Source organism: Erithacus rubecula (assembly GCF_903797595.1).
Source record: "Erithacus rubecula genome assembly, chromosome: 2".
NCBI lineage: Eukaryota > Metazoa > Chordata > Aves > Passeriformes > Muscicapidae > Erithacus > Erithacus rubecula.
In genome coordinates this window covers 99847001-99871502 of record NC_136685.1, presented here as the reverse complement: position 1 = coordinate 99871502, position 24502 = coordinate 99847001, and the positions used below count along the sequence as shown (strand labels likewise).

Here is a 24502-nt window from a genome sequence, read left to right as displayed (position 1 = left end):
CTGACCCAAGTGTAGCAGTAACTCCCCCGGGATTGTCAGGCTGCTCACTGTTGAAAGTTTTGCCTTTAGGATTCTAAAATGAAGACCAAGCAAACTTATCACGTGAAAATGTGACCTTAAATGATGCCAGTAATCACAGCACATTGAAATGGAGATTTCCCCATTAGATAAAGAGAGCCCCCATAACATTAACTGTGTTCACAATTTTCATGTCTTCCAGGGCCCTCCTTGCTTCCTGGCATCACACCCTGCTTTGGAGCACCTCACTCAAACTATGTGCCAGTGAACACACCTCAGGACTGCTTTACTGAAGTTAATGCTGAACAATATAGATCCTAGTGTTTAATGGTGATCAGTTCTTTACACATATTTTCCTTCTGAAGTATTTCTACTTATGAAGTGAGTAGAAATCTCCACATTTTATCTGCATATAAAAATAAGGATATGTTTTCTAAGAAGTATTTTTACAATCAACTTCAGTGTTTCTTGTTTTATTTTAAGATCTTCTTGCATTATACTTGCTTGTGGATGTCTTCTGAAAGAGCTCATCTTCTTATCTCCTCCCCACATGATTAACCTATTTTCTGCTTGAATATTGATCTCCTCAACAGCCCCTCCCCTGCAATTTAGTCTTCTTCACATACAATTAATTTCATTTTAGCCAAAAGTTGTCCTCTGCCTCCACATTTAACAATTCAAAAGAAATACTACCATGAAACTGTAACCAAAAATTTCAATAGTATAACTCCATATTACAGTGTTAAAGAGCTAATCCTTCCCTTAGAGAAAGTGGGAAGGCAAACATTTAAAATAACTTTAGACATTAGTACAAGAAGAGGTTTGGTGCAGCTCCTCTTCCTCTGTTCATCCAAGTGAACAATTTTAATGGAAAACTAAAAAAAAATACATTTCTCAGTCTGAGACAACTTCAAAGCCTCATGAAAATAACACATGAACATTTACAGGAGACTCTGATACATTACCCGCAAAAGTGACCAGAGAACTGTGCAGAAATTATAATAGGGGTCAGCAGTTCCCAGAGACAGACTTCAGCAATACAAGGAATTATACTGAGATTTTCTGTATAAGGAAAGATGTCCCACATCTATTGCTCATCTCCTCTTTAAAACACTTTCTTTTGCTTTACATTTAAAGAAATCCACTCAAGTTTCTTTTGCATGTGATGGAAATCCACATATCAGACTTAAGGAAGGTTTGAGCGTTAGAAATCTAGAGCCATCATTAATAATACAACATGCTCATCCACTTTCAAAAGTCTGGCTGGAACGTTTCAACTTCAGGGCTTTTTTTTTTCCAAATCTCAGAACCTTTATGAGCCTCACACAGCACTTTCACAACTACTACACCCCCAATTACTTTTAATTTAAGCACATACAAGATTTAGAACTCCTAAAAAAATAATCAGTCCAACATACACACTACTTCTCATCCACTGTGATTGGCCTGGTGGACTGTATCCAAGAGGAAAATATTTTTGCTCCCAGAAATAACAGAGATCAATTATATCCTTCCAGTGAAGTCCTGAAGATTAGTCCAAGGGAAATTACATGTCTGTGAATAAAACTCAAGTGCTGTCCCACTGGAGATGAGTCTAATCTGCCATGGGATAACATCTCCACTCCTGAAAAAGAGCAGACTTATAGATCATTTAAAACTGAGTGAAGAACTTACTTAAAGAAACACTGTTGAGTAGGAGATAAGGATCCACCAAAATATATAATGGGCCTTCTCTTCTACTACATAACCTGACCAGTTCTTATTCCTAGAGCACTAATGTTCTTCAAAACGTTAGGAAAGGCTAAACTAAAAAGATAACTTGGCTCTGAAGGGCCAATATATAGCTAAGGAACCAACTGTTTGAACAAAATACACGTTTTTGCTGCTTTTTGTTGCACCATTTCCAGACAACATTAGAACAGGCTTCCTTAGAGTAAGCTCCGAGCAGCAGACTCTTCTAAATTCCTCCAAGAACCTTCAGCACTGATCAGGAATAAGATGTCAATTACAAAATCCCATCTCATTCAATGTTCTTCCAAAAATCATAGAACTGGCAGCAGCAAACACTTCACGTCAAGATTTCTGCTTCTGCCAAAGTGAAAAGACCAAAGCTGAAAATGCTTAGCTTTGTACAGTCCCATATTATGGATTTGAAAAGATTTTGAGAGTAAAACAACTCGCATGGCTAAAGGTGAGCATAACTGTTTGCAGATAGCCTCAAACCACAGTGGGTACCAGTTAAAATCCTTCAGTATCAAAAATAGGAAACTGAAATAGGAAGAACTCATGAACTTGTTATTCTTAACACTGATTCCTCTGGGGGCAGAAGAAAGTTCAATGCTCAATACTATGACATGCAACTGTTTTGAAGGACAGGAAAGTGACAACAACTGAACTGAGAAATCATTTACAATTTTTTTTGAGGAATGGAAGTCGAGTGCGTTACAAGCCTTCCAGCTAGCTATTATTCACTAAAGCCACAGAAGGCAAAGAGTGGTATAGCTGAGAGAGGAAGCCACAGGTTTCTGACTCCACTCCACAAGAAGGAAAAGTCATATTACAGTCTCTCCTGTCTCATGCAAACACTGGTCCCTGCACCTAGACTATCCCTGGGGAAGACCCCCCCAAAGGATGCTTCAGAGGACGAGGTAAGAGCTCACCTTCATTGAGCACATAATTTCCACGGGAGCCAGAGACAGATGAATTTTGGTTGGTTTTGAACTATTAGCTCTAGCTTAACCAGTCATCTGCAGCCATTCAGCTACCTTTCCTGGTCACCAGACTCACTCACAACTAGTCTTTAGTTGTTGCAGCAAGTTTTCAGATTTTGTTTGCAGTAAGGCATACAGCACCTCGTGAATTAAGTTTGCTATTTTGTAGACCAAGTACAGCTTCTGGAATTGCAGCAAGAATAGCAGTATTTTAATGGTTAAAATGGGGGGCGGGGAGGGTAGAACATAAATTCAATGGGCCCAAGCAGAGATTCATTAAACACTCGGCTGCAAGCTAAAAATACTAGAATAAAAGTCTCTTTGTAATAAATTACCGTCATTTTCTAAACACAGAGCCAGCATTATAGGCTGTTAGCAACTGTAGCTAGTGCCAGACTAGCCCTTTTCTAAAATACTGCATACAAAACCACTTTCACAGTATAGAAAGAAGTCCTCTGTCAATGAATATATTAAAATAAAAATATGCTGATTCAGATGCAAAAAATGGGAATGTTCCCCTCCCATTTTATTATATTTATATTTTATATCTACATATTTTAAGGTTTGGATATGTGGTTTGTTCTTTTTTACATGTAGAAATAAAGCAAAAGATATTTTATCTACCGATGTTTTTATTTTTTTTACTATTTGCAATTCTGTACTGACTACCCTTGCAATTCTCACATCCAGCTCTTCCCTCAGCAATTCAGTGCTAAACCAGAGGGAATAGGGACAAAATGGAATCTAATCCTTTTGACAGGTACACAGTGACAAACAAGAGGCAACAAACAAGCTACAACACAGAAAAGCCTGATTAGCTATTATGGGATGGAAAAACCCTCAATCCACAGAGGCTATGAGATCTCCATCCTTGGAAATCAGTTGCATGTGGCCCTGAACAGCCTGATCAAAAGGCAGTCCAGTCTCATTTTGAGTCCAGGGACTGAACCAACAACCTCCCAACCTAAATTATGCCAGGAAGACAATTTTAGGAAGTCTACACAATTCTATTGGGCAACTGGAATATGCAATTTAGGTACACGTTTGGCCAGTTAAACATAAAAACATTCCCTTGAAACAAGATTTTGTTCTTATCCCTCAAGATTTACACATTAGTGTCTACAGCTTTATTTGGATTTAAAGCTCCATACTGCAAACAACAATTCACAGTGAGTAGTGTAACAATACCTGACAACACACAAGTAGGACCCAAGTTTGCCAACTCCCACTTAACACATTTAAGCCTTTTTATCACTCTGGTTTCCACTAGGCAAGTCTCCTGCAACTGCAGGATCAGAAACCTCAATTCTCTGAACAGTATTTCAGCACTGCATATTCTCTTCTATGGTTACATCTCACCACTTCAAAGGAAAAATCTTGATTTCCAGATTTAAACAACCAGAATACTGAAGTTAAAAGTCACTGTGAGACACAAACAAGCTGTACAGAATACTAGTCTCTCAAGATGAAGATATTTTTAAGTATGGAAGGAAGAGGTAATAATTAATCAGAGAGAAGGAAAAAAAGAAAAAAAAAAAAAAAAAAGACCAACGAAGCAACCAACCAAAAAAAAATTAAAAAAAAAACCCAAATAAAGATGAAACAAACAAAACACACCCCCCCCCCCCCCGCCAAATAACAACAAGAAAAAAAAAAAATCACCAACCCAAAATCCCACAGTAATTCCCAGCAGACTGACTGCTTGTTTGAGTATGTGTTCCCACCAAGCCCAGGTTGCCAGGTTTCATGAACAATATAAATAATGTTACTGATCTCCACTGGTGCAAGCAACAAGGGATCAGGCTCCTTGTATCACTATTTCTGAAAGCTGAGACAAAGGTTGAGAAATCACTTCATTCTACCTAATGGGTAAAGTAACTTTCACCACTGGAAAGTTATTCTCCTTTAACTGTTTTTCCTATAAATAGTTTTGTAAGCATGTATTAAAATAGTTTTTACTGAAGTGATCACTGGGTAAAAAGAGCATGTGTTTATCAACCACAGTTTTAACACTTCTCCCAGTTTCCAGTTAAAAACAAGCTCACGTTTCCTTCCCACACACACCTGCAATTTTAACATCAGCAGGTTTTAGACTCCACTTTTGAGATTAGCCACATTCTGTGTACAGCTTGCATGCATCACTACAGATGAACAGGGAAGGTAAGGTGATCTATCACTTCAGATCAGTAACTATACACTACCTTTCTAAGGAAGGAAAATTAATTTTCTTATTTCTAGAAAAGGGAGTCTTTCAGCATCTCCAAGAACAAACCTTGGGAGTGTGGAGTATCAGTCCAGCCTTCTGCTACAGTATGGCTTATTATTTCCTTGGTCTATAGTGTACACCTTTTCTTTAGTAACTCAGAGTAAGCTTAGTCATCCACTATCCACACACAAGTGTCTTATGATATGAAAGCAAGACAAAAACAAGATATCAAAAATAATACAATGAGGCCAAGCTCTGAAACGAGCAAGCAGCTGATCCTGCACAGAACATCAAGCATAAACCAATGCAACAGCTATCTACTACTCTGTCTTGAGAACATCTGTAAAATCTCGAAGAGGAGTTTTTCATTGTCACAAATAGAACAAAAGCATCTTTTTCATGTAGTGGGCTGGTCATCCTGGAAACAAATCATGCTAGAGTAAGAGCACATACCCACACAAAACCCCGTTGTCTGTGGACACTTTGAAAGGGGCATTAACTCAATAGATGAGAAAAATCTATTGTTTTGCTCTAAGGCCACAGCTAATTTTGTCCAGTCTAAGAGCAGTTTTGGTTGAATTGGAGTCTAGCATTCTGCTTCAAGTTCTGTTCCAGCCCCAGCAGCAAATCTGAGAAGTTCTCAGCAATTTCTGGAAAGGCAGGAGCAAGCAACCTTGAGGACAAGCAACCTTGCTCAATGAACAGGGGAAGTGTTTCAGAATAGGATTTCTATTATAGGCACCTATACAAAAATCTGTACTTCATGATAGTACTCAAAAATAGCATTCCTCTTCAGAAGACTGAAAAAACCCATCCAAGCACAGGGGCCTGATTTCAGTCAGACCTCTGCTAACATCAGTTCTCTCATTCTGAACTGCCACTGATGACATAAGAATGTGGTTGGGTGTACTAAACCTGGAAGATTTATGTAATCAATAATGATCCACTCCAACAGTCTGACAAAAATCAATTCTGAAAATATTCCCTTGGAAAAAGAAATAATCCAGGATTTTTTTTTTCAGTTATGAAAAGTAACAGCTGATCCTCCCCTGAGGAAACCACGATAACCTCCTACGGGTTATAAATGATGTAATTCAGACTGCGTGTGGGAAGCCAAAAACATTTGTCTTTTAGCACAAGGTGTCTATTTTAAAGCTGTCACTGCAATATTATCTGTATCCTTAATTAGCTGAGAAGGTTCTTCACCACTTAACCTGCTCCATTTACTCACAGTCTGAACCCCCTTGCCCCCCATCTCCTCCACGTCAGCTTTCAGATATAGCAGTGACAACACGTGGAGCCTCGCACAGGGCTCAGCCCCTCCGGCACGAGGGCCAAACATCACAGGCTTGTTCTTGCTCCATGAGCTGAACCACCTCTCAGAGCTACTCACACAAGATTAATTCACAAGATTAATTTGTAGCTTCCTCCATGAAGTTCTGGCTGCACCTGCACTTTGCCTGTTAGTACAAACTATGCTGAAAAAAAATATAGCTGTATTTTCATTTCACTCAGATTATCAAACGAAGTTTATTTGCAACCTGCAACCCCTATGAAAATGCCATAAAATAATACTATATAGAAGTATGTTGGGAGAACATCAACTGTTCATTAGCCATAACATACCTATTTCTATCTCCAGAGAGTGCCTTGCAAAAGTACAAACACAAAAGAAAAACTTTGTGCATTACTAGTAGTATAGTTCTGCTTCAGAGTACAGTTAACCTTTAACACTATCCTCTTGACTGCTTCAGACAAATTATACAGTATTACCTAAAAAAAAAAAAAAATACAATCCCAACTTTCACTTAGAGTGAGCCACAAAAGCAAAACTTCCTAGGAGTTCAGACCAAAGCAGAAGCATCTTATTCTTACACAAAGCAATGGAGCTCTTCAAGTTCAGGAAAATCTACTGTCTGATGCACCAGTACTGGAATATATGGCTGAGGAGCCTGGGCTTGCAAAGAACCACAATGACTTCTTGTTCTATGTGCCCGAATGCTACAGTTTTGCTTTTTATGAGCCTCTGACTTCCTGATAAGGCAGTTCATGTACCAAAGTATCTGCTAAATAGCCGTTTATATTACACTAAAGCCTTTTTCACACAGCATACTATATCATCTTACAAAAATAGGAGTTACAGTTACGTTTAAAGCCTTTTTCTTGGTTTAGACAACAGAAATATTCAACAGCTCCATAAGAATTTTCCCTTGGTACAATTTTGTTAGGTAATGACAGTTTTAAGGCACCTTGCTCCGCACCTTAAAAATGAGAAATGACTGACACCTCTTACAATCAAAAGCACTTACTATTCTGTGCACTTTGAATGTCTCTGCCTCTCTGAGGTGGAAGGGGAGCCTGCAGACACTGCCTGCTCTCAGATTCCCCTTCCACTACATCACTGAAAACCACTGCTATTGAGGAGATTTTCAGAAGAGAGACTGAAACAATACCACATTAAAAGGGAAAAGTGACGGCATGCAGAGCACTTACCAGGATATTTGTGTCCTTGCAGTATTCCTACACAGTAGAGAAGAAAAAACCCAATCCTTCAATCTTGTTAAAAATCAGCTGAAATCCACCAACTCCTTCAAACCCCCAGTAACTGCCAGACTGAGTGACTGCTCTGTGTGCTTTTACTTCAGCCGTGGGAAGCACCTCCTGCCTCAAGAGGGGCTGGCTCTGCCTTGCGTAAGCTGGGTAAACACCACGGCACCACACAGCATTGGCTGGAGGCAGAACCGGCATCCTGCTCCTGCTCCATCAATTCATCCATCCCTGGCCCCAAAAAGGAAAAAAGGAAGCAGAGGGTGTGTTGAGAACAATACTGCAACCCAATTGCCTGGCAGCTCTGCGGATGAGGTTCTCAGAGAAACACTGATTTATTTCCTTCTCTTACATAACTGTACCCATGCATGCTATACCTTTTCTTTTTTTTAACCATAATTTATTAGCCTAGCTAGCTTTCCTCACCTCCCACACAAAGAGTAATTTCTTAATACACTGAGAATTATACCAGCAGAAACCCTTCAGGCATTGCTATCTCAATTTTCACTAATACTGTAGGACTGGACTCACAGCACACCCACAGCTGCCACCTGTGTGTACTGGACTGTCATGGGCAATGATTCTACAACAGCTCAGTCCTGTAGGATGCACATTTAGAAAAGCAAATCTGCATGTGCCAGACCAGGTTATGAGCTCATTTCTCATTCCACCAACACCAAAATCACTGCATCAAGCCAGTGGGTGGGATAATTTAAATGTCTGAGCCATAAAGTGGTGATCAAGTTACCACAGCTCCCAAGTTACCTCGTGGAATTGATCATGCAAATGCTGCGAGGCTGCTGCAATCACGATATGACAAGCAGCTTACCATTTACATCCAGCTTTATATGCAGCTGCAGTGGGTGAAGAAGGGATACATAGTTACCCTGGCTCAAACAACGTATATACAGCCTGACATTTTGTATCTCCATATTGTACATGTGACTGCTGCTCCCACCTTGGCTTGCCATCTCAATCTTTTAAACACAATTTTATACACTATTCTGTCAATGTTTTAAAACATTGGTTTATCTGCTCTGTTATTTTTTAGCTGGGTCCCTTCCCCAGTTTACCTCACAGTATGGCCACTGGGTAACACTCGAACCTAAGAACTGTCAAAACAGTTTTTTTATTCATAATGCTATAATGCAACATAAGTTGCAGCTCCACAGAAGTCAGCTTCACTGCTGAGAATAAGGTGAATGCATCTGTGTTTTCTCCTCAATCAGCACCCCACAGCAAACTTTCCCCTAAGTAATACAGTACAGATGTCCTGTTACAGGAACTTTGTCACCTACCCAGAAAATTTTGCTGCAGAACACCTTGTCATAGGTTATTATGGATAATAAAACTATACATGGGCTCAACGACACTTATTTATCTCCTACCATATATTATTAAGCACAGAAATAACACTTTGCTTCATAGAAGTGGTTGAGCTACAGCTGCTGAACACTGGAAAGTGCTTGGAGAAACACAGGTGCCCCCTTGTTTCCACTCTTCTGGTCACCAAAAAAAACCAGAGGTCTGAACACTGCTCTGAAATGGTATGGTTATTATCACAGCTTTCAGATTACTAAACTGGCAAGGGTCTAAGCAAAAAACCAAAACCACACACTAATCTCTAACTATTTCAGCCCAAATAATTTTAATTATCTGTTTTTGTGGGTTTTTTTCTGTAATCCCATTATACTAATGCAAATGTGGGGATAGCGACCCTCTGCATCAATCTCAACAGAAACACCAGAGACTCATCGAGAGCCTGATCTTGAGACTTAGGTTGAATCCTTCTCCCTGCCAAAAATCAACAGCCTCATGCTACTGGCATACAAACCTAGCTTTTCCACTGGTAATGTGTAGATCCTTAAAATGGCAATTTTTACTGGGGTGGAGAAGTCACATCACCCCACCTCCCCAAACACTTTCAAGTATTTTCTGTTTCGTCCCAGCCTATACAAAGTAGGCAGCTTGAATGCTGTTATAATCAGGACTAAGGGTTACTTTGTGATTTTTGTTTAAAAAGAAAAAAAAAAAAAAACAAACCACATCAGGACTGCATTAGTATCACTTAACATGCAGATATGGCACCAAGAGTACAAAAGGTGCTCTGTATTCAGGTATTTAACTGTAGTGATTAGTTACATCGGTATGACCACTTCTACGTTGCATTACTTTTCTCACAAAAGTTGTAAAACTTAAATTGTACTGTTTCAGAACATCCTGAAAAGCAGAACTTGAAGACTAATTTGCTTTTATAATTCCTTTATTCTCATTTTACAGATGCAACTGTTCAAGTTAATAAACTTGTAGATTACTTTATGCTGCAGCCACCTAAGAAGCAGCAGCAGGTGGATTTGCTTTGTGCCACCCCATCCAGCCTCCTGTAGGTAACAATCCTTACCTGCTTTCATATTAGTGACCCTCTGGAACTTTCAGGCAACACCACACCCTTCTTATAGCTAATCATGCCCATCTTAATCCAGGTTTTTTGAGGGATTATTTTGCCCCAGGGACACTCCTATGTAGCTGCCTCTGAATCTTTGTCTCCCTGCCTGTGTTTACTCACAGCCACGCTCTACTCAGCTGTTCTTATGTCAACATTGCCCCCCACTTTTATGATGAGGGGGGTTTAATGATTTTCAAGGAATCACAATGCCTTGAGGACTGGAAGCAAATGCCTCCAGCATGCTGTCACTAGGCGAGCTGATTTCTCCTGAAGTACAGATACCATGCCAGACTAAAACAATGCAATCTGTAGCCCAAGATATCACTGCTAATTTCATGAAGTGATGCTGAATTGCAGGGGAGGTTCTTTCCTTAAAGTTGTTAAAGAAATAAAGGGCTCTGTCATCATGTTCTTCTGTCTGACTCACAAACAGATGCTGTACAGTTTGATACAATTACGTGATTTCACATGACATTCAACATAAGCTCTGAAGAGCTTTCTAGCAGTTCCAGCTAAAAAGACAGCCTTACAGATAGGGGCAATGGGCAACAGTATGGCCTCTAGTGTCCAGATTGGCAAGGAGCCTGAATGGCAAACTCCTTACACTGGAGTTAACCTTATCAGTTTATTACTACTACATTTCAAGACTAACATTCTAAATAACTGTTGATGATTTTATACAACAAAACAGGAAAGGAGTGGAATAAAAATCCACACAGGATGACAGCTTGAAATTACTACACACAGGGTATATAAAAACAGAGACTGAAGGAAAGGAAACACTGAGAAAAGGGTGCAAAACATCTGGTGGAAGACCAGGACATGTAATGATCCCACAGGGGAGGTATATTTGTACACTCAATGTGGAATATGCACTCTACACAACCTCAACTGTTTCCCATGAAGTCAGGGGTTGAACTCTGATCAAAGCCAATGGCATCCAAATAAAAAAAATATTTCATGTGTTATAAGGCATTAACACTGTTAGGGGGTTCCCAGAAGCCTAATCTCAGGTGCATGAGGGAAGAAGAAAGAAGGGAAGATTACTGACTTACCATCCCCATTAATCTTTTATTGTGCTACGTCACATGTAATCTCTGTGCAAGGAGTTCCCATGTCACGCTGCTAATAAAAAGTCATACTACAGTGTTTTAAAGAGATTATAGAGGGGGGACACCAGCCTGAAGCCAAGAACATGCTATTTAGAGTATACAATGGAAATGCTAATCAAATAATCGACAGGAAGAGAAGGGAAGGAAATGACCTAATCCTCTACACTACTGTGTGGTGGCTTATGGCAAGAAGTAAGAAAGTTCTTACAAGGGCCGAGAAAACAAAGGTCCATTGTTACAACTACAGCTTCCAGATAAGAACTCTTTTCTGCATCTCAAGTTTCTGTGACATGAAGGGTAGATGGTGCTTAAGGAAGTCTTCTACACTGACCACTTCTGGAAGGGGTAGGAGAAGTTAATTAGATTTACAGGACAGATGAGTAAAAAATCTAAATAGAAAGCCAAGCTCTTAAGGCACAACAAATGCTCTCCAAACATATTTGCCAACTCTAAAATGTTGTTCATCCAGCTATGTTGATCCTTAAGCAACTGTGGAGTAATTTTTCATGGAAGCAACCTAGTTACAGAGTGGCAACAAGTCATCATACTACACAGAGGTATTTCCCATCACAGGAGTCATACTTTGCCATCAAGCAAACCTAAAGAGCATTTCTTATAAAGTCCTGTTCCCCCCTTACATCTTTGTGTGCCTGTTCCTCAGCTACACCAGGGAAGTCCTTCACAAGAAAAATGGGGCCCAATTCAACACAGCAACTGTTGCCCAAGTAAGACATCTAGAAATTAAGCTGCTCTTAAAACAATATTGTTTTTTAACCAACCCCAGCCAGTGACCAAGTACCATGCAGCTTGCTCAAAGCTTACCTGGCCCATGAGAAAGGCAGGAAAGTCAGGGAAAAAAAGGTAAAATCCTCAGGTTGAAATAACAACAATTAAGTAATTGAAATAAACTAAAACGAACCAAAAAGGAAAAGGGAGACAACATAAAAGGAGAAAGAAAATAAACCCAAGAAAGTGACACACAATTGCTCACCACCACACCTACCGATGCTGATCCATGAGCAGCAGCCAGCCCCTCCCAAATACTCCCCCCAGTTTATAATACTGGGCATGATGTCCTCTGGTATGAAAATCCCTTTGGCCAGTTTTGGCCATGCTCCCTCTCAGCCTCTTGTGCAGCTCCTGGCTGGCAGAACACAGGACCCTGTAAAGTCCTTGATTTAGAGTAAGCTCTGCATTAACACTACTCTCATCCTGAACACAAAGCACAGCACTGTACCAGTTGCTACAAAAACTAACTCTATAACCAGGACAGATGGCTCTTCACCTGGCTTCAAGAACCAGTTGAAGCATCAGATGTGGTGAATTCCTAAAAATTCAAGACTGAAAGAATGATAGGCAAAGTCTCATTCTGAAGAAAGCACATTTATTTCCAAAAAGGTCAAACTTATGCAAGTCATCTGCCAAGTCAGAGCCATACAGATGTAGTTGCACCAGACTTCTTTCAAAGCCAATAAAATTTAACTTCCCAGATACCTGGAAAAAGCTATTGTAAAAGATTTCTTTTTAAGTTCTCTAGGATCATTTCTGGTTCAATTAGTCTTGGCTATGCACAAGCACTTTCTTAAAAATTTTTTAGATGTTGTTCAGCAATCTTTCAGCATCAGAACACAATTTCACTGAGCTCCAGGTATTATAGTTTCTCCTAAATAAAGAAAGGGAGGCCAAATTTGAATTCATTTCCAAGACACAATTTTTGTAATTGCAAAGCCTTTAAGGTTATAGCGGAACTAGCTGAACCTGCATTACCTGAAATTTTTCATTCCCACAAAGCACAATCATTTGACCATGGACTTGTACAGAGAGTCCTAAGACAGCTGCTAGAAATAGTAACACTTTCAGTTCTGAAAAACATCTTTATCTCAGTGATGAAAAACCTTTAATGTTAGATTATTCATTTAGATTAGCAAAAAAATAGAGGAAAATTATTCCGTTATAGAAATTCAGCTATAACTATCTCCTCAACTCACACTCCCCACATTCCCTATTCTAGGGAAAAAATAAGTTAAGAGGGACAAAGTTTAAAAACCATTCAGTACCATTTCTAATCAATTCCCACATCACACAGATGGGATCTCTTACAAGAAGGCAAAGGTATTTACCCTCTAAGAGATCGTGAAGCAAAAAGTCAACTCTATCCAACAGCCCTCTGTTTTATTGTAAATTCCTAACCACACTTACTAAACTCTTGACACTCACCATTTTGACTGTAGTCGCTCTGTGTTTCTGGCAAAAAAGTGCTGGATAACCTCAAAACAGCTCCCCTCACTGCTGTGTCAGTGTCCCAAGTCCATAGTTCACGCCTGCTATTAGACACAACCATCTTACTATATTCTTCTCCTCCCTTCAAACTTTGGACAATCTTTACACAAGGTAGAAAACGTGGTCCTTTCTAAACATATCACCTGCAGCATTTGCACACAAAAGCATTTGAGGGATATTCCTCTGTTGGAGGGCTGGCTGCCTCTGCAGGCCAGGAGTCAGGTTTGCACAGCAGCCCACTAGGAGATGTCAAAGCCCTGAACAGACACACGGGGTTCAGCACCTCTGTATCCCACACTTCTGACAGTCAAGGACAACTTTTTGGGAATACTTTAATAACTGTTTTATGAGCTCAGGTACAGAACAAATACTCCTTTAGGCAGGAACCCAAGAGAACAAGAATTGATTGCTTGTCACATGCAATATGTTTCTAATAGAGGTATACTGAAATATGTCCAGATACATTAAAAGCTGTCCCTTAAAAACTAAGGTAAACCAACTTTATGCTAATACAACTTGCATTTATACATGAACACAAAACTAACTTTTTGCACACTTTAGTTCCCATGCGCATCACCTCCTACAGCCAGCCATTCAAACAGGACAGTTCCAACACCTTTTCCTGTTGGACCACCTGCCTGTTCACAGCTGGTTACTGCTCAGAGAAAAAACAAAATCCCAGTTGATCAAAAAATGCCAGTTGATCAGATCTTCATTTTTCCTTTCTAATCCCATAGGCAATGCATATAGCATTTAGCATATAGAGGCACAATACTTCCAACACTTCTAATCCAATTTGGGTAAGAGGTTTACTGCTTATAAAAATAAACAGGCAGTTGCACTCTACCTCTATGCAGGCACTAATACTTTAAAAAAGGTCATTCCCAAATAGTAGCAGTTCAGTGCTAGAGATGCCTAAATTCTACTCTTTGGCTGAGATAGAAATATAGTTGCTTCTTTAGAGGTACAGTGGAGAGCTGGTAGCTACTCTAGGCTCTAGTCACATGCAATGTTTGGTATTATTGTGCCAAATATATTCCCAGCAAAAATGCCCAGGACAGAATACCTCAACCATGGAGATGGAGCTGTACTATTTCTACAGGGACTCAAGGGACTTTGGTGTGACCATACATCAGGTTTTAATTAAGAGCTAATGAAATCATTATGTTTCACATTTGACTTACAGTCACATGTTTTCAAGGTTATCACTAGTTTCAAGTTTTTAATTTTCTATGTCCAAAGAAAAATGTTACCTTCAACTAACAGAAGGTATATAGCTCAATATGGCAACTTCAAATTAGTACAGCCTTCAGTTACAACCAGAAGAATATTTGGAATATTGGGAAATATTCCCAAGAGTGTGTGTCATAAAAGATAAGCAAAGGCATTTTGGTAGTAAGAGAGTAACCTGTTTGTTTCCAAAAGAGACAGGCATTTGAAGTCTGTATTGCTTCTTGTCTACTCAGCATATGTCAGACAAAATTTAGCAGATGAAGACAAAAGTAATTTTAGATTGGTTGAGTACAGGGATAGTGACAGGCACTGTGACAGAACACTTTTCCAGCAACTACCAAAGTGATGCACCCATTGTGAGGCAGTGTTAAAAAGTTCAGCTGTAGTTTCATGGACTGCCCCAGCATTTTCAATTACGTTACAGCACATTACAAACTAATGCAATTACATTAGCAAGGCAGCACTTTGACCCTTTGTAATTCTACCAGCAAAGAAAGTGTTCCTGAACAGAAAAAAATGTTCAACCTTGAGCCACAAGAATTCCACAGCAGAATTCTGTGTGAATATAAACCTTCAAAATTTGGCCTAAACTAAGATTCTTAAAACTGAGGTTTGAGAACAAGTTCAGCATATTGCCCATTAACTAATGCTAGTTTATTTACTTGACATAAAACAGTCACGCAAAACAGCTCAAGAATTTCTTCTGGGAGGAAAACAAAACAAAACAAAACAAAAAAACAAAAACCCCCCAAAAACACCACAAAAGACCCCCCAAAACACTAAACAAAAAACCATGCTTAAAGTTCTGTCTTGGCTAGGGCTCTGGCTCTCTGTACTTATCAGCTCATATTTAGAAGCTACCTGGAGAAGCCTCCAAAGGGAAAAAAAAAGCCAAACAAACAAAAAAACCAAAACCATTGAAGATGGAACTACGTTTGGACTAACACAAGCATGAAATAATATCGACATTTTTCTCATTCAGGCATTTTTCTGACATGCAGAAGTATCTTCAAACTCACTTCCAGTAATCACCTTTGCACTTTGTACCTGGATGCCTTGAGAGGCAGGCTTTGTGGAAAGAATTACTTGTTTTCTCTCAAAGAAGAATTTTTCCATTCAGGAAATAGGAAACACTGTTGGGCAAGCACATTAAAAAGAGCACACAGCCACAAAAAAAATGGCAGTTTTGACAGCACCACAACCAAGTGATTTTTTTAACAGTACCAGATGATTCAGAACACAGTAGTACTTTAGAGAGTTTGGAATTAAATTTCAGATGATTTACAGCACCACTTATTTATTAACCACATTGACTGGTTAATATAATACAGATTTCTTCCTTTCTGAACCTTGAGAGATAGATTAAGAGAAGCCTTCACTTCAACCCATGGTGTGCCCTCCAGACACCGAAACGCAGCCTATGTAGGTATCTTTCACAGAAATCTTAGGCCCTGTTTTTCTAGTACAGAAATATTAAGAGTAACAATTTAGTCTGGAGGAGCCATTTCACTTGTCCCTTTTTAGTCAGCCATTCAATGCAGATCGATTAATTGCAAGAAATCTGGCTCTTGAGAAGCGATCTTCAAGCTTTTCAGGGCAGATTGCCCCCCTGGACTGATATCGTTTGTGACCATTGTTTCAAATCGCTAATAGCGCTCACAGCTCAGCGGCGGCTCGTTCACACCTACTCCCAGCGCTTTGTAGGAACCCCGCTCCCATTCAGTTTGCCGCTTGTCAGCACTTACTCGAGAGCTTAGGGATGTCTCCTGCCATCCCTTTCTGCGGCAGAAGGCTCCGAGCTAATGAACTGTCATGGGCAACTTTGACACAAGAAGTCACCACCCAGATTCGGCAGAGATGTCTGATACATTCAAGCTTCTGAACCGATGTAAATTCAAAGTCAAACAAAACCAAAAAACTCCTCAAACATTTAAGGAATACCATATATGTAATTAACTATTCAACAGACATACTGAAAAAAAACCAAACCTCAAATATGGCAAAATCATTGGAGCCAATTTGACACCCAACGTGACCTTATGAACTGTCAGGTGAATTTTGATGAAAACTACGAGTTTGTCAGGCCCATCAGAGTTGCCTTTTGCACTCACTGTGTTGCCTCAACGCAGCTTATTGGCAGAACCCATTCCCAAGCACGCTCAGTCTCACTCCAGCAATTTCAACCCCAGCTGTAGAACAAATATTCTTTAAACATACAGGAAAGAAAACACTTTCTGTGGATTAGCAGCAGCTATTGTACCTTAACTTTTTAAAACACTGGCGTCATTGTGTACTTTTAGCATTTCACTGATGGAAGCGTGTGGATTGCACGTCCCCAAAATAAACCTTGAACCATACAAATAAATAGAGCACTGTCAGGAGCTTGTCCTCCTCAATTTTATAATAGGTATTCTTTGTGTGCAAACACAACTGCTAGGACAAAAAGATGCAAGGTCAGCCACTCTGAAATGTTATCAACACTACAGAATGTCACAAAATCAACATGAGGAGTGTATCAGCTCCAATAATTTTATTAGTTTCTGAGGTGAAGTATTTTTCTTTTAGTAATCACTTCCAAGCTGAAGCTTTTTTTCCTTGTTAGAAGGGAGGCACTTCATTTGAATTGCAGAAAAATACTTAAAAGCCCGACAACAATAAAAAAAGGTAAGCACAAAAAACTATTTTCTACAAAAGTCTTCATTTTAAAACCATTTAAACCATTTAAAACAATTTGAGGCCTAAGCTCTTAATTTTGAAAGCATAGTTTAATATTGTGGTGGGAAAGAATTTATAACTTTACATATACAGCCTGAACTTTAACTTTCATTTTACCTAAAATCTAACAGTTATAGTAGCTCTTTCATATCAGAAATAAATACACTTTTTACATCTGCTCAAAAGACTGATGTGAATATAATAGACTTGCAGCTGTTGACACAAAGTTGCAGCCCTGAAACTTGCCCAACAAGAATCATGAGTCAGAGCCAGGGACCCGTGAAGCAAAGCACCACTTCTGGGAACAACTGCACATCCCCAGTTTTGTGACAGAGACCTGTATTTTACTGCTTCTGGTATTAAAATTTACAACTAAGCATCCTCACATTTGCTGTACTTGGATCTGACAAAGTCCAGTTGCAGGACTAACAATATGTTTTACTTGTTCTAGGTCCTTCTTTTCAAAAACAGGACTGAGCCTAACATGAAGAGGTGTGAGTTTAGGAGCTACTGGATTTCTTTTCATAGCTAGTCCTGTCTCTTCCAGTCATCCTCCCTCATTCAGTAATAATGAAAATCCTCACACATTACTTGTTAATTATTTTATAAATGCATTTAAATAAATTTGCTCCCCAAAGACATAGCATTATTCCTTAACTTTTATAGAAGTCTACCTAAATCATAAAGATTGTATAACAAAAAGGCAGGCAGCAATTCTCATCCCCAAAACAATACCACTATAATTGTGTATACTGAAGCAGCAAGATTTATCTTTATTGGCAAAAAAAAAAAAAAGTCCAGAATACGAAAGTTAAGCGAAGATAACAAAGCCTACACAAAGGGGCATTGAAATATTACAGTCAAAACTCCCAGTTAAGTGGCAGCCAACTGAAATCAAAGATCATAAGAAAAGCCTTCTTGTTAATTGAAAGCAACATGAAATCTCTTTTTGACCACAAATGCACAGAGCAATCTAAACCAGCTTCGGCATGCAGGATACTGAATCCTTTGACAGAACTTCAGCCTTTCAGGTAACTGCCTGCAAACTCAAAATGCTCCAAAGATGGTTTAGTGTCACAAATGAAGACTCTCTAATTAAATTTTAAAAAGTAAAAATACTTGCAGCCTGTAAGTTTAGCCCAAATCGGAATTCTGCAACAAGATACTCTTCTTTAAGTGTCTTTTTAAAGCGTGCCAAAACCATTAGCTAAAAGGATAATCTAAATAAAGCCATTGTTAAAAAAATAAAACTACATCATGCCATGGTTGGAACAGCTAAGGTACTGGTCAGTGAGGAAGGATCATTTCCTGGCACAGTTACAAAGCAGCAGACTTACTTCTCTCTCTCTTTTTATTACTATATTCAACCTCCCCAATGTTTCACAGAAATAAAACTGAGATTTGTAGCTAATCTGATTAGCAGATGATCAATTGTACTGAGCAGCAGGACTGACTTTGTTTCTAAGCACACTGTTGAAGGAAAAAAAAAAGAAAAAAGCATGCTAAGTAAGGAAATGAAATTAAGAAACTGAAGCCCATATACTGCTTTTCACCATCTACTAGGTCACTTCACCAAACCTGATACTTGAGCCCAATTACACAGGTAAGTAGGGATTCAGCTGCACTGAAGGCAACTGAATTCAGCAGAATAAGCAAGATCACTATCAGCCTACCTACACAAGACTGTACTAGAGCAAATCTTGGCTGGACATGTAATTTAATTCACCACTCTGGTTCTGGTAAGCCCCAAACCTTCAAAATAATTACACTGCTCTCAGAGAGAATGTTAATTCTCAGGTATAGTATTTAAGTTGTGTACTGTTTCTCTGAAGCACTTAAAAGCCAGGTACCCTCCAGCTTTAACAGTTTCACAGCTCTTCCTAAAGTTTTTCCAAGTGTTTTTGGCCTATGTACAAGCATTTGAACACAGCAAGTCCTCTCTGACCACCAAGTTTCATTAGATAGAAACTTCTTCCTAATGCATTTTCCAATGAGGCTCTGAAGTCTATAAAAGAAAGCTGTAACACCTACATTACTTTTAAAGGTCTAGACCATCCATACTGCACTACCTCCTGAGCTTCCCCTTGAAACACACTTGCAGAGTAAAGGAATTTTGGACTAAGAATTCACTCGTGATAGAAACTTGACAGAAAATGAAGAGGGACAGTGAAATACAGGGCTGATCAGAAACTAAAATAAATATGCAGCATGAATTCAAGTTGGCATACTCATGTTGAATAATGAAGTGGTGCTTCCCATACCTTAAATGTTTTGGGCTGTTAACCACCAATACTGACTGCTCATAACTAGTTTCAGGACTTTGGCAGTTGAAACAGAAATAGCAGCCATTGAAGTACTGATAGCTTTGATCATGAAAAACATTATTACGATTAGTATCTCATGCCTATTTGCTCCAATTCCCCAAGATGCAAAATAAAACTATAAACATTTTCAAAGTTATGCTGAAAGTCCTCTCACTAATAATCACACCTTTGTACTTGAGGTTGTACTCTCAATTTCACTAACATTAACTCCACTTGAAAACTGGTTTAAGCAAGGTAAAGTTGATGTTCTCACAACACCACATTAATACTTTGGTTCAAGCAATACTGAGAGGAGGCAGCAGCTGTTGTGCTCAAACCAGAAGGCTAAGGAGAAAAAGAACAAGCCACAGACACATTCACAGGCAAAGCTACAGAAAACAATACAAGAATTTTAATTCTACCGCATCAGAAGGCTATATAGTCAGTCTAATAACAAAACTTAAGGTACAGCTCCCTGAACCTCTTAGGAAACTCCCACAATTAATTTGTTTCTCTTGAGTTAGTAAGAAAACTCAGCTCATGGAAAAACTCTGGTCAGCAGGTCTGGTGTAAAGACAGGCCAAGGACTGCATAGCTCAGATCTGGGGAGGGGGAGCTCTGTGTGTGCACAGTCCAGAGAGAGGAGATGGAGAAGGCAGCACTCTCATCAAGCAGTAAATATTGTATCAGAGCCTCGGGAAATAACCTTATGTAGAAATCCAGCATTAGGGCACAAGAAAGTAAATTTGGCACAGTTTAGAAGGCATGTCACTAATGTAATAATCTACATTTTATAAAAGTTGTAGTTGCTGTAGAGAGATACTATCCAATGAACTAGTTAAAGCATTCTCTTCCACTTATTAAAAAAAATACATAGTGATTAGAGAACAAATACCCTTACAGATAGTTACAACAAGACAATAGTTTGCTTTGTTCTACATGTGTACTTTTAGCAGCTTATCTCAATCAAAATCTTCCAGAGGTAAATAAAAGCTCTATTTGAAAGGAACTCCAGAAGTAGTTCCCAAATTTTCTAGATTAAAAATTTGAAAAGAAGCTCATGTGCAAGTAAAAAAGTTGTTCTTGGGGAACAACTGTGCAGATGCAAACTCACCGTGTCCAAGCCCCTCGAGATTGTAACCGTGCTTCCACTTGGATTTACGATACATAATCAAAAGCCTCACGCGCAGAGGGAAAGGGACCTGCTGCTGCTGCTGGCTGTCAACAATGAGCTGAGATCAGTTAGCTGCTAGTGCAGACAGGACAACGATTTTCAACACTGCGAGAGAAAGCCAGAGTGAGACCATATGGTTAGGCCCCGTCCACATCAGCAATTGAGCACTGTCAGCTGGCAGACACAGGTAGGAGATCCACCTGTCACTCACAGCCACTAAAGAGTGGTTCTGTAGAGGTTGGCTCAGTGTCTCCTGGAGTACATGTGTCTTTGAACACAGCATATACCCTCCAGTCAGTACTCAGTGTAAGGCAATGCAAATGTTCTTCAGCACTATTGAGGGAATTCAGTTGCCAGTTGGTGTTCAGGACTTACTGAAATTTAAGAATATGTCCTGGAATTATCCAGGATAAATAGTAGTTTTACATTTACAGAAGCCTGCCAGTTGCAGGTTAAGCATTAGGCACTGTCAGCAGACTCCCTGGATGTGTGTTATTCAAAACTGTGCAAAAAGAAAGGGATGAAAGGGCTGGCTTTAACTTCAAACTGCTTACAGTAAGGGGAGTTGGACCAGATGAACTCCAGAGTTCCCTTCCAAATTCTTCTCTCCATTGACAAACCTGGCCATTAGCACAGAGGAATGAGTTTTGCATGCAAAGACAGGAGCCCTGCATCACAGAGCTATTATTTATCACCTATTTGCATGACTGCAGGAATGCCTGAACTTAGTTGTTAACGTATAGCAGGAACGCATTCTGCAATTAAGCAATTTTAAGGTAGCATAAAGCATTGCAGCTTGCAAAAGCAGCAGGCCTGCCTGTGACCTGGCAACTACATGGCACAAGGTTCTGCACAACCATGGTTCTCCACAGACCCACGCTCCAAACTGTTTCTCAACTGGACTTACTCAGTGCTGAGTGCACCTGAACAGATGACAGCAATGAAGAGCTGGGACCCCTTTCCACAGGATTCTGTTCATTTCCAGAAAAATGGCAAAATTATGTATTTTTAAACACATGGATTAATTAGTAGTAAGACAACAGGAAATAAGAATTTATTCCAGAGCAGTACTTAAAAGCAACATTAAATCTTGAAAAACAAGGAAACTTTACTCCCATTTTTAACTAGAGCTAATTTTGCTTTCTGCATACTTACTCTTCTTTTAAATTTATTTTGTTCTTTTAGGTAACAGAAGCTACATTCATCAGTAAAGACTGATTAGTACAGCAATAATATTATTAACATGCATATGGAGTTAAAACTAAGCTTATATGAAGGATGGTGGAAAATTAAGCCTGAAAACAAGAACAGTAACAGCAATAAATGAGAAAATTAAAATTCTGTCTCAGTTACAAAAACACATTTGGAACAACCTGAAGTTCTGTCTCCATCAAGGCTTAATAATTTCCAGCACATTGTTTCACAGGGCAGTATTTCGTCTGCTCACATTAATGCAAGATACCGCCATAATCAGTTGCTACAATAAAACCTGGGATGCACCAACATTAACACAGGTTATGGTCCAGTTGTAAAACTCTTTCACCAGCATTTCTTCTCAACTGGTCACTTGCTTGCACGCTGGGAAAGCATCTTCTGGCACTGCCTAGCAAAGATAACCTGCAGAAACTGAACATGCCCCAACAGAGACTCCAGTACATGGAGTGGAATGAGAAGAGAGGTATAGGTAACAAAATACAGTGTCTGAAAACTACGAGATATCTGAAGACTACCAAATCTTAAGTAATGTTCTCAAAGACTAATCAGCATCTGAGATGGAGTAAAATCTGAAATATAAACTGTGGCTGAGAACTAGACACATCACTTAAAACCATGCTTAGTACTTCAGTGCAAGAGTGAGGCCTAAGAAAAAACACCAAATGCCATGGTTAAGCTTACAATACAGACTAATTTTGAATTCCCACATATTTGAACTACAATTATTATCATTGGAACTCATTGCAATTTTAAGTCTCTCTCTATCAAGAGAGATCCCCACTTAGATGTAGGTCTCTGAAGCACTGAGCAATTTTACCCTCTGCTAGGGTTGTTCAAGTTGTAAAACAGAAGCCAGAACCAGCTGCCATTTAATAAAAGCAGCCTCAGCAGAAGGAGTGAAAGGGAAAACCCAGGCTTCACCGAATGTCATGCTGCTCCACATCACAACACAATGGAGGGGAATCCTGTCCCACTCTGAGTGCTATGAGACACCTGGCCAGAAGCCATGCTTATGCACAGCTACTTGGCCTTGAGGGTTGAAAATAAAAGATGAACAGCCAAAATTTGAGGCCAGCAGACACAGCTGGCAGGCAGGGATCAGCAGATCTTAGGACTGTATTATTAAAAAAGCTCCAGCCCATACTGGTTGGCAGTTTTGCCCTATATCCTATTCTTTCCCTCAGTTATTTCCTTCCTCTCTTTGTCTACCTACCATAGTTCCTACTTGTGCTCTGCTTCTCTCCCCAACCTCTTCCCTTTTTTTGTCTCTTTGGAGTCCAAGGTCTTTCTCTCAGGCTTCTTTCTATTCATATAGCATGGAAGTGCTGAAAAATCAAAGTTCATGATTTTTGGTATGTTCAACTTCCTGTCTCAAGATTTTATAAAAATCAAGTTTCTTGAAAGACAGTTGACAGACTCTCCTTTTAACACTGTCCTCAGTCACAACATATCAGTCAGTACTGAAGAAAAGAGCTCACAAATAATGCAGTGTGCTGATTTAGCCTCTACAAATGAAGAGTCTGGCCACTGCAGAGACATATGATCTACAGCTCTCACTGACATGAACAGTCCCTAGCCACACAAATAAAGACCATCGTAGTTCTTCCCCAAACTCCTGCAGGGAAAAAAAATTAAGATGCTAGCAGATTGGATGGAACAGCTCTAAGAAAAATCAATAACAGTAACTGTAAAATCTAAAATTAAAGTAAGTCTGTTTTTGATGCTTTCAGTACACACGGTACATTAAATTTGGCTTAAGCCCAATGGAACATGAAGTACTTGTGGACAACGTCTGCCAAGAGCTAGAAATATAGTACTTAGTCTTTAAAGAACAAACAGAAAGCCTCAGTTCATTTCTACTTTATGCAGCTGAAAAAAAATTAAATCAAGGTGATCTTTCAGGGGGAACATTTGTATTAAATCTAATTGGCATGCTTTGTGCAACGCTGAATGGAACCCAGGCCCATTGGCAAAGAATCACTATTTGTCATTCCATAATCCCTTCCACTTGTGACAAAAGGTTACAAACAGATGTTAGACCTCCCCACATTCCAAAACACTGTGCTTTCCTGCTCAGCATCAGGTTTGTGCTTCTCTGCCTGGTCCTCAGTCATGCTGACACTTCTAAACATCTGACAGGGAAAGCAGAAGAAAAATGGGAAGCCTGAACTCATGGAACTTAGGCTGGCTGTGTATTTTTTTCACCCACCTTCACATTTGCTGGTACTTCATTAGTAGACATGCCTCAAAGCAGAGCAAGGTTGGATTAGTAACTGAACACTTATTTGCATTTCTGTAGCAGCCTCCAAACATTAACAAATGAAGCATCAACACACCTGTGAGTTCCTTACCTTTCTTAAAATAAGGACAAAAACAAGAGACAAGCCTAGCATCCATTTGGGGCTTTGGAGACATCATGCACCATCTCAGCACACAGGTTCCTCTCCCTGCCATCTCCTACATCCCATGCTCTTTCCTATTTGAACAGGAGAGTGGAGCACAATTCCAGCTTTGTTACATCTCAGCTGCAGCCCTCCCTTGG

General features: G+C 39.5%; 1 protein-coding gene across 6 annotated transcripts in view; it reads right to left on the bottom strand.

Annotated features, from left to right (window-relative positions):
* The window catches only part of PELI1 (pellino E3 ubiquitin protein ligase 1), a 42460-nt gene that overhangs the window by 8758 nt on the left and 9200 nt on the right, over positions 1–24502 (bottom strand). Inside the window, exons 1-2 of one of the 6 annotated variants that reach the window (XM_079324713.1) lie at positions 20946–21114; positions 20686–20850 (exon numbers count right to left, since the gene is read on the bottom strand). The exons of 3 other annotated variants lie outside the window; for them this stretch is intronic. In XM_079324713.1, the coding sequence (XP_079180839.1) occupies positions 20686–20740 (55 nt within the window). In that variant the 5' untranslated portion in view covers positions 20741–20850; positions 20946–21114. Of the gene's footprint in view, positions 1–7428; positions 7710–20685; positions 20851–20945; positions 21115–24502 lie in introns of those variants that run through there. 2 more of the 6 variants (XM_079324712.1, XM_079324714.1) reach the window with 2 other exon arrangements.